The sequence below is a fragment of the Epinephelus fuscoguttatus genome, linkage group LG2 (genome assembly GCF_011397635.1).
Source record: "Epinephelus fuscoguttatus linkage group LG2, E.fuscoguttatus.final_Chr_v1".
Classification (NCBI taxonomy): domain Eukaryota; kingdom Metazoa; phylum Chordata; class Actinopteri; order Perciformes; family Serranidae; genus Epinephelus; species Epinephelus fuscoguttatus.
The window spans coordinates 40,952,783-40,963,693 of record NC_064753.1 but is presented as its reverse complement, the minus strand read 5'-3'; the positions used below and the strand labels follow the sequence as shown (position 1 = coordinate 40,963,693).

The following is a 10,911-nucleotide window of genomic DNA, read 5'->3' as shown; positions in this document are numbered from 1 at the left end:
CAGTGGCTTTTCTGTTGTCTCACTCATCCGCTATCAGAGCCTCCATCAGTCTGAATGTGGTCGCTCCTTTTGTCCGGCTTCCCTTTGGCTCAGAGAGGCGTGAGAATGCGGTCCAAACTATAGAGGGTTAGCAAATGAACAAAGCAATTAGTAGCACAGGTCGCAGGTCACAGGTATAGAGAGCAGATCTATATCATGTCAGAGCTCTGTCATGTGTGTCGACACTGCTGAATATTTACGTTTGACCTGCTTAGTATTGATATCTCCTGATACTAATCAGTGATTAATAATTCATAGTCACACACACCCCTCACAGCCCCACCACCCTTCACCTTTGCCATCTGCTTTGTTCGTCCTCTTTGCGATGAAAGCCTTGGTTTAAGAGCTCAGGTATCCAGGGAGACGCAAAGTGTAGAAATGTTTGACTGGTGGTTTCTGAATGCGAGTATTTTTAACCTGTACATATTTCTGTTCAATATCTAGAAATAGCCATACCAAAATATTCCAGATATTCAGTGAGTTTTTTTCCAAGACAGATTTTAAAAGCTAATCTTTTATCTTCAGCAGCTCTGTGTGGTGAACTAAGGGAGAATTTACATTGTAGTTCAGCAAACTACTCGTTAAATATCCCCTCAAACAACAACGATCATTCAAAATGGGAAAACACTGGGGGAGAGGCGATAGAGGCGAGGGTGGGGTGGTCGACCTGGATGGGAACGCTGTGTTGAAAGTCACAGAGGAGTCATTAATGAAGGCTGGATGACAGCTCTTTTCTCTCCAGCCTCTTCTTTTCCCAGCGCTGCCTTGGTTCTTCACCAGTCTGGACTCTGGTTTGGCAACAACTCGCGTAATTCTGGGAGGAATTTTTGCCCCAACAAAACACAGAATTGTAAAAGCCGTGGGTGTCTTACACTTTAATCAAACCTTTATTAATCCGTCACCCGAGAGCCGAGCTTCTTTTTCCAGATTTGCTTGATTTTATATTAAACTTGTAGAATTAATTAAAAAGAATCAGACTACGTTACAAGGACTTAACTTTGATTTGCTGAAAATGCCTCCTCGTTGCCAAACGGTGCCAAGGCCCAATATGAAAATGATCAGATTTAATATATTTGGTTGGAAGAGGCTCTGAAACATTGCATGGAAGGATCAGGTTATGGTTACAAGTGTTGCATGAAATACCTGCTGATACATTTTCTCTCCTTGAAGGACCTCCAGACAGCAGCTGCTATGTTAGAAACCAACACGTCTTCCTCCAGTCCTTCACTGGACACTCGGACTGCTGCGTCCAACCTGACGTCCTCCAGCACAGAGTCAGAGAGGACACTGACCTCGTCATGGACCCTCACCTCTGACCAATCATCTGCAACCACAGCACCATCTAGTCCAACACCGTCTAGAGCAGTATCATCCAGCCAATCCACAGGCAGCACAACACAAACCAGCCAATCACCAACCAGCACAGTACCATCCAGCCAATTGCCAGGCAGTCCAACACCATCCATCCCATCGACAACTGCCACAGCATCAGCGGGCCAATCACCAATCGGCAGGACACAAACCAGCCAATCACCAACGGCCATAGCATCAGCCAGCCAATCACCAACCACCTCACCATCAACCATTCAATCACCAGTCAACACAGCACGAACCAGCCAATCACCAACCAGCATAACACCATCCAGCCAATTAACAACCTCTACAGCATCAGCCAGCCAATCAACAGGCAGCACAACACCATCTAGCCAATCGCCAACCAGCACAACACCACCCAGCCAATCATCAACAAAATTACGACCAGTCAGCAAATCTCCAACCTCCAAAACACCAGCCAACCAATCACCATCAAGCACAACTGCAGCCAGAAAAACATTAAGCAGCACAACAGTCAGCCAAACACCAACCAACAAAGTGCCAGCTAGTCAATCACCAGTCAGCAATCCACCAGTCAGAACCTTATCTGACCATTCAGCAGGCATTACTACAACACCTAGCCAATCATCATCCAACCAAACACCATTAAGCCAATCAACGCATGGCTCCAAAACATCAAACCAGACCCCCCTCACCTCAGCATCACAACAATCACCAACCACTTCAACATCAGCTGATCGATCCATTAACAGCCCAAAAACTTCACACCATGTATCATCCAGCATAACGTCACATAACCAATCACCGTCAAAATCAACACCATCTGACCAATCACTCACCTCCTCAGTGTCAGCAAACCAATCATCACCTACAGTCAGCAGAGAGGAGCGTCCAATGAACATGTCACTGCTCGCCAGGCAGGCGAAGGAAGCCCTGAGGTCATCGATTCGTAGGATTCAAGGTAAATTTATAATATGGAAAATTCAAACTTATAGCCGCTATGTTGTATCATTCTGTAAAATACTGTTATGGCAGAAGTGTTTATATAACACCTGGTGAAAACTGGTGCAGACTGTGTGTTGCAACCAGCTCTGCAATTCTCAGTATCCCCAGTTCAGATCTATGGAGAGAAGGTTTACTGCTGTCTGTGTTCTGGCTAAAATGGTCCAAAGTTGATGCTATTATTGGAGCAACAAATGAGCCATCTATTTCACTTCCCCATCTCAGAGTGAACAAGGAGAAATAGCTTTTATCTGATTAATCGACACCCCCCATGTTACCTGTGCTCGTGTGGGATGTGACTGGCTGCACAGATGAGCTGTAAGCCCACCAAGCAGATGGTGCTACTGCAGGATGAGGGGCCATCGTTTGGTGTTTGGTGGTGCGTTCAGTGACTGGAACATTTGTTGAGGCCCCACACAACTCCATATGAGTGCTGACAGATGGTTTCCTTAAAGTTGAGACCTGCAGATACTCAGAGTTGGTCATCTATTACAGTGGTTCTTAGCATGTATATTTCTGCTCTATAAATATATCATCTTATCCATCATTTCTTACTTTTTTACCTGTGAAATATAAATGATTAGAACCCAGAAGTCCTGCACACTTTGAGTCATTTTAACTTGATGTAGTGAGAATGTTTGAGTCAGTACAAATTTATCAGATAAGATTCTGATGAAATAATGATGAAACTGGTGAAATTTGTATCAGTGAAACCACCTGAAAAGGGAAGATTATTTCTTGTTGGAGGCATCACTGTCCTGAGTTTTTTCCCCCAGGTTTCCGGTCTGATGAGCAGCAGTGTAATTGTTTATTTGTTTGTTGTCTCTCAGCAGGGCCATGTGCGTTTCCCTGCCTGAATGGAGGACAGTGCATTCAGTCAGAGTCATGTGACTGCAGCTTGTATCAGGCCACTGGACACAGATGTCAGACAGGTAAACTACACACCTGAACCTATTTGAGTCACTTTAAAAGTTTTAAATGAGAACCATAATCATAATCAGCCATTATATTATAATGAACTACATAAATGTGGGATTATTTGAAATTATTATTGAACAGTTGAGTGACTAGTGATTAAATTGAAGTAAATTTATTAAGTGATGGGAAGTCCTTTCATCATCAGTTCTTTTCTCCTCCATCTTCCCAGTTCCAAACCCTGGCTTTGAGAGGGAGATGACGTGTCGCACGTGGGGTCAGTACAACTTTGAGACCTTTGACGGCCTCTACTACCACTTCCCCGGTCGATGCACGTACACTCTGCTGAGGGACTGTGAAGAAACCACCCAGGCCGGCATTGTCGTCCAGGTTAGTTCAGACTCAGCAGGACGAAATAAATCCTCCCGTCTAGAGGCTGCCCAGAAGGTCTCGGTTCAACGCCTGCTTCTAGTCAAGGAAAGTTTGGACTCGGTAGCGTCCTGCTCTAAAACACACTCTCCTTTCTGACTTCTGCGAGGTTCAGTCTCAGCCCGAGGAAAAGATTTGCTCTGAAGATTAGTGAAAGCTATCTGGTTATTAGAGTCAATTACCATTAAATACTGCAATTACCCACTATGCCTTGAAAGCATCTGCAACAGACCGAGACTTTGTTCCCCTGAAAAGGCAGCAGATACCGAATCTGTGTATGGGAAAACCAAACCAAGCAGGGAACCTCGAGAGATCCAAATGATTATTGATAGTGCATTAATACCAGTATTAATTATAAGGAGCATCTAATAAACAAAAAGAACATATTAAACTGCGATGCTGTAAATCTAACAACCTGAACATGTTAGAAGAAGGTGACATTACATTTTGTTTTGTCGTAGACAAGGCCATGCTTCACTCAAGAGTGCCTTAAACTGGCAAACTGTGTGTGTGTGTGTGTGTGTTACTTTTAAGGTCAAGTTTCAGCGTTTTAATCAGCCTTTTTTGGGAGAGCTGGGGCTGAAATAGTTGAAAAAGTTATTTCTGTCTTTGTTTCATTTGTGCAGTGACTGGTGTACTGTTAGCTGGCCTACATATGGGAAAAGACCGACATTAAAGAGTGGCATGTTCAAAATAAAACTTCCTGTTGATTTAAATCAAACGCAAAATCTAATTAAAACCAAAAAAAAAGAAAGAAATTCATGCAACTAGACAAACACCTTAAGTTGAATTTCTATGTTAACATGTGTAAATGAAAAGACCAAAACTAAACATGCGTTAGTCCGCCTCTTAACACTTGTTAACACTTTGTCCGTGTCCCTTTTAAAATTCATCACAAATACAAACATAAATTTACAGAAAAGGCTCAGTTGTGGTTTTCTAAAACAGCTGGTCACTGTACTTTTTAAGCAAATTTTGCTCAAACTGGATGAAGTAGTTAATTTGTTGGGGACTATTTTCAGCAGCGGATTAATCCATATCTGGTGCTTGAGTGAGCATTTGTGGCAGCAGAATGGTGTATTTAAGATTGAGTCAAGATAAACGACAGTGTGTGTCTTCATGCTAATGAAGGAACATGTCAGTCAGTGCAACAGTGTTGCTCACTGATGTGTTTTTTTAAAGATATTTTTTGGGCATTTTGCCTTTAATGGACAGGACAGGTAAGCATGAAAGGGGGAGAGAGAGAGGGGGGAGTGACATGCAGCAAAGGGCCACAGGCTGGATTTGAACCCGGGCCGCTGCGACAACAGCCTTGTACATGGATGCCTGCTCTACCACTAAGCCACCGACGCCCCACTGATGTGTTTTTAATAGTTTTTAACAACAATGGAGCTCTATGGCACAGAGGCGGAAGATATATCAGGCTTTAATACATACATAGCACATGTTAGTAGATACATTTATTGTTGGTTTTGGTCTTTTAATTTGATTTTTTGACAGTAAGAAAAACATAGAATGTTGCCAGTTTTATCCTTTAAACAGTATTGCTCTATTAAGCAGTGATTTGAAATGACAAAGTAGGCTTAATTTTCAGTTCCTGGTACCAATTATTAACAATTTGTGAACTTTTTTTTATAAATAACAATCGATCAGATGATTCTCTGACAGCTGAAAAAGATGCAAATGTTTTCTTGCACATTAAAAGTTGCTGTTCAGCAGCTCATTGTCAAGTCTCAAATGTCAGATTGTACTTGAATGCAGTACCAAGGATAGCTCTCTATAACTCTTTTCTAAACTAAGAATCGAGTCTTTGCAAGTTAATTTTCATGGTGTACTGAAATGAATCTACATGGAAGTCAATGGAGGGAAAACAAAAAACCACTAGTATGTAACGCATATTTTATCATTGCATGTTGCTGTTTGCAGGTCCACAATGACCCAGGCTGCAGCTCTGCCCCTTACACCTGCCAAAGATCTGTCAGTCTCTTCCTCCCGTGGGAGGGTGAAGTTCGGCTGCACGCCACCAATGTGACCTTCAAGGGCCAAAGGTCTGCAGTGTAGCACAATCTTCATATATCATATATACTGTGTATTTCTGATTTTTATTGAATGGACTATACTCTAAAAATATACACATGAATATAGAAGATTTTATCAGTAGACATCTGTAAAAAAAAAAAAAATAATGCCATATGTCAGCCAGTATGAGCTCTTTACAGAAGAGAAGGTGGTGTGTGTTCTCACAGTGTCTCTGTCTGTAGTTTGCAGCTGCCTCATCACATCCACGACCTGCAGCTAGAGCAGATCTCCCAGTACGTTCTGGTGACGCAGCAGCACGGCTTCACGCTGGCGTGGGAGGGACGCAGCGGCTCCGTCTACATCAAACTCAGCCCAGAGTTTGTGGGCAGAACCTGCGGCATGTGTGGGAACTTCAACGCAGACGTCCAGGATGACCTGAAGACGAGTTATGGTACGATTCTTTTGTCATTTGTGACATGATAACCTACTGGGCAGCGAATTGCAGTCTGAACATGCAGGCTAGAATGGTGCAGTGGCGAAAGTATTCATATCCTTTACGTAAGTAAAAGTACTAATGCCACACTGTAAAAAATACTCTGTTACAAGTAAAAGTCCTGCATTAAAAATGGTTTCTTAATTTGTAACTAAAGCTGTCAGATAAGTACAAAGTTCCCTCTGAGATGTCGTGGTGTGGAAGTAGAGAGTGGCATGAAAACAAAAGAGTCAATTAAAGTACAAGTACCTCAAATGTGTACCCAGTATTTGAGTAAATGAACTCAGTTACATGCCACCACTGTTAGTGACAGCATTTAAACGTACAGTTAGAACTTGTTTCATATTGAAATATAATCATTTAGGACTCACTTTACTAAGTTATCGCTGTTCAAATCTGACCACAGAGCATGAGAACAGCTCGGCTTGTTTTAGGTTCTCCTGTCACCTGCATCAACCTACATCCTGGTGGATCAGATTATTATCAGGAAGCACTTAACCACATATAAATCTCATTGTACACACATCCAGGCAGATTGTAATCTGATCAATCCAACCGTCCCAGGATGTGTTCAGGGACACATTAAACTCTCTAATGGAAAAATGTAGTCAAAGTATAGTGGTTATAATATTCATTGTATTTTATATTTTAAGCTTCACCATTTTAATTCACCACAGTTATGAGCTGATTTGTCAGAAAATCAAAACCAGAAGATGGACAATAAGAAAACATTGATTCTATGAAGTTTGATTTTTTTAAGGTTGCTGTTCACCAAATCTCAGATTTCATACACATTTCATAGACTCCTCTTCAACTCACTTGTGTGTGAAGCAGCGTAATGTTTTACACATTTCCTATGGCAGGATAACAATAAAAGGAACAAGACTTAAGTTGTTGAAGCTTCAGATGATGATCTTCAATAATTAAAATATCAAAAGTAAAAGTAGTCATGATGCAGGAAAGAGACTCCTGGGACTCTTACATATTGTATCATTAGTTTAGAAGTAGCCTGAAAACAAAACACTCAAGAAGAGTACATATACCTGTAATCTGAACTTCTGTATAGTTCTTGAGTTAATACCAAATTTAATTGTGTTTGTCTCACTTCATTTCAACACATCAGGCCTTTTTTAAAAAAACATTTCTGTTTCTCCCAGGTGTGCTGACTCATGAAATAGAAATGTTTGGGAACAGCTGGGTGGAGGCAGAGCCTCATCAGACCCGATGTCCCATGGTGTCCTCTGGCTTCCCTTCACCCTGTGCTGCTGTCGAAGCTCATGTCCTGCTGGTAAGAAGCCTGAGACTGCACTGCTATAACACACAAAAAACTGCAAGCTTCCCTGTTACACAGAAACATCCTCTGACACAATACAGTGAAAAAATAAATATACTGTTGAAATATACTGTTACAATGTTGACTGATGAGTGATTGATGTGTTTTGTGGCTGCAGAAAGTGGAGGAGGTGTGTGCAATGCTGCTGGATCCGCCATTTCAGAGCTGCCACGACTTTGTCAGCCCGCTGTCCTACATGGCCAGCTGCTCCAACGACCTCTGCATGTAAGAACACCAGAATGAGATCTGCCTTATATTCATTCTGTCCTGATGGAGACCTCTGCTGAAACAGTAGGGTTTTACCAAAATCACAAGGGTTATTAATCCATTGTGGACCATAAATATCCACCACATCTTTCATGGGAATCAACCTATTTGTTTAAAAGATTCTGTGATAATTTATGTTATGGTGTGTGCTTGAGATAATTCCTGTATTCAATTGGATATTTCCACCCCAAGGTGGCATTAGAGGAAAGATCAGGGGGTAACCAAAATCATTAGACATCAGGGAACCATGAATATCCATACCATATTTAATGGAAATCTAACCAGTAGTTGTCATTTGAATTGTGACCAAAAATACATGCTGCAATTAAACACCTGATGCACTTCAGCTGTTTATTTCCTGCTCTTACAGAAGATCACTTTTCCTCATGTCTTTTTTCCTTCACTGACTCAGTTGGAAATCTAAGTCAGGCAGATACAGTAGGCTGCACCATCTCCAGGCTCTGATCCAGCACTTTGTGCTGGGAAAACTGGAGGGAAACGTCAGGGTGCAGAGGGAGAGCTTAAAGGTCCAGTGTGTAGAATTTAGGGGGCTATATTGGCAGATATGATATATAATAAGTGTGTTTTCTATAGTGTAGAATCACCTAAAAATAAGAATCGTCTGTAGAGTCTGTCATGTTGCACTGCTGTGTTTCTACAGTAGCCCAGAATCGACATACTAAATACTGACCCCAGATAAGGCCATTCGCTTTTTCATGTTTTAGCATCGGCCACCGTAGTCAGCAATCCCCTGCGACAAGCCGAACAGCGTTGAAAATACATAGATTCTTTTATGGTAAAATGCTTTATACAGTATTTTATCAGTTTAAATCATCAGAACCATTTGTCCTGGAGAAGAAGAGACCTCTGCGGATAATTTAGCTCCTGGTAAAAACTTCCTGAACGTCTAGATCTTAAGTTATCAAAGAAAAAAAATGAGCGTACATAAGCAGGTGTTGGGCTAGTGGCCTGTCTGTGACGAACCGAAAAGTGTCAGAGAAACACTGGCTTGTAACATGAAACTGATTCATTTAGTCTATTAATCGGTTTAAGTCTGCAGGTCCGTTTGTTTTGGAGAGGAACAGACCTCTGCGGATAATTCTGCTCTCAGTAAAAAAAACATCCTGAACAATGAACACTGAAGGAATCGTAACCCAGAGTTAAAGCTTGGCATGTGGGAGAAGTTTCAGCTGGTTGTAATTTGCAGTCCTCACCACTAGATGCCACTAAATCCTACACACTGTTCCTTTAAATGTAGGATTTGAACATCTCAGGCTTTGATGCCTTCAGCAGTCACAGTGTTTAGAGGAATGGGCTGGAAGCAACAATAACCTGCATCCCTTTATTGGGATTGTCTCATTTTTATTTCTTAGTAATTCTTCTTTAATGATTTCAATTTAATGATTTCATCCTGCACTGGGTATTTTTTCGATCTTGAAAATAGTCCATTCAGGCTGCAGTGTTGAACTCTGCTGCCTATTTTTCACAATTACAGTCATGTAGGGCATGTTTGGCCATCATTCTCCTTTGAACACACCTTTATGAAGCCTTTTGAGGTATGTTTTGATATCGTCAGTCCATGTCTATAAAGACAACAGTGAACACTTTTTGTTACTGTCTGGTTCAAAATGATCCTACTCACAGCTTTCTCAGATGTGTCACTGGGTGGCTCGGGTCCATGATCCTGAACGTACCCTCCTTCTGTGAGTAATATTAGCCCCGCTAGTGTTCAGACACAAATGTACCTAATCACATGACTCACTTTGACCGATACAGCCACACTACAACAAACTCTTTCAGCTTCAGCTCTCCATTTAGAGCCTAGTTGGGAGACTTACTCATTAACTATGATGAGGTCGCAGCTGGTGGGTAGTTATTTGTTGGAGCTGCACAGTCTGATCAGGTCAGCGTACCTGGCTCCAGTGGCCACACCTCTCCTGGCTCCACTCAAAGAGTCCTTCTCTGTTTGTTACTCTGTTGAAGGTCGGGTCCCAACGGTGATGTGGTATGCCAGGTGTTCAGTGAGTACGCCCGGGCCTGTGCCCATGCTGACCACCCACTGCACGACTGGAGGCAGCGCATTCCTCAGTGTGGTACGTTTTTTACTTCAGTGATGCCAATAATGACTGTAGAGCCCATCCTCTGGTGTAACACTGCTTCAACGAAAATAGCACAAATTCTAACATTTAAGTCCATTTTATATATAAAAAGTTCATGTGTAATAGGGCTGGCAGGACATTAGATTTTCACTACACAATTATCATGGACAAAACAGTTCCTGATAATGATATTATTGATATTGTAGCAATATCTATAGAAAATCTGAAAAAAATGCTGTCAATCAAATCCATCCTTAACTTTGTTGTTTGTGCATTTTGTCTGTTTTTTGACAAATGACTAACACTCAAACTATGAGTATAGAGAGGTGACAAGACAGTCTGTAACCATAACTGTACAAAGCGCAAAAAAAGGAGTAATTACACTTAATGGATAGTGAAAAGGCAACCAGATGGTGTTGAAGGAGGGAGACAAGGTGAGAATGGAAAGAAACTGAAATGATTAAAGAGGCACTGGAGTTTTTATGCCGAATCTTGATTCAAATTTGATCAGCCTTGCCCAGTCTGACAGTTTGACTGCAGTTCATGAGCAGTGATTGACATGAGTGACAGCTGCAGTTAGTAACTCTTATGTTTTGTTCACAGGGGCGGGAATGAAACAATTTGCACTGGTGAATTACATGAAAAGTCAATGTAAAGACATGATTAGACGCAAATTTCCGCCAGGCGGCGCATTGGCTGCAACGTGAATGATGCAAAATATGCAAATTAAGCAGCACAAATGAAGCAAGTAGCGTGATTCTGTGTCATACGCTTATTTATGAGAGTAGAAAAATCTGAACTTTAGCTACCAATTTACGCCGCGATAGCCAATCAGCATTGAAATCCTACAGGGACAGATGACCCAGAGGACGTACTGTCGGAAGTTCATTCATCAGTTCAGCAATTACATGTGCGTTTGACCCGAGTCAACACAAAATATTCTAGCATTCAAACTTGCGCGAGTAACGTGATGCGAAAAT

At 41.7% G+C, this 10,911-nt stretch overlaps 1 protein-coding gene across 1 annotated transcript in view; it reads left to right on the top strand.

The window, feature by feature from the left end:
• The first annotated feature begins 2,274 nt into the window (after positions 1-2,274).
• The window catches only part of otog (otogelin), a 62,354-nt gene continuing 53,717 nt past the window's right edge, over positions 2,275-10,911 (top strand). The window contains exons 1-8 of the mRNA XM_049593985.1: positions 2,275-2,335; positions 3,210-3,308; positions 3,524-3,681; positions 5,647-5,768; positions 5,982-6,190; positions 7,390-7,520; positions 7,684-7,790; positions 9,816-9,925. Coding sequence (XP_049449942.1) covers positions 2,275-2,335; positions 3,210-3,308; positions 3,524-3,681; positions 5,647-5,768; positions 5,982-6,190; positions 7,390-7,520; positions 7,684-7,790; positions 9,816-9,925 — 997 coding nt within the window. The remainder of the gene's footprint in view (positions 2,336-3,209; positions 3,309-3,523; positions 3,682-5,646; positions 5,769-5,981; positions 6,191-7,389; positions 7,521-7,683; positions 7,791-9,815; positions 9,926-10,911) is intronic.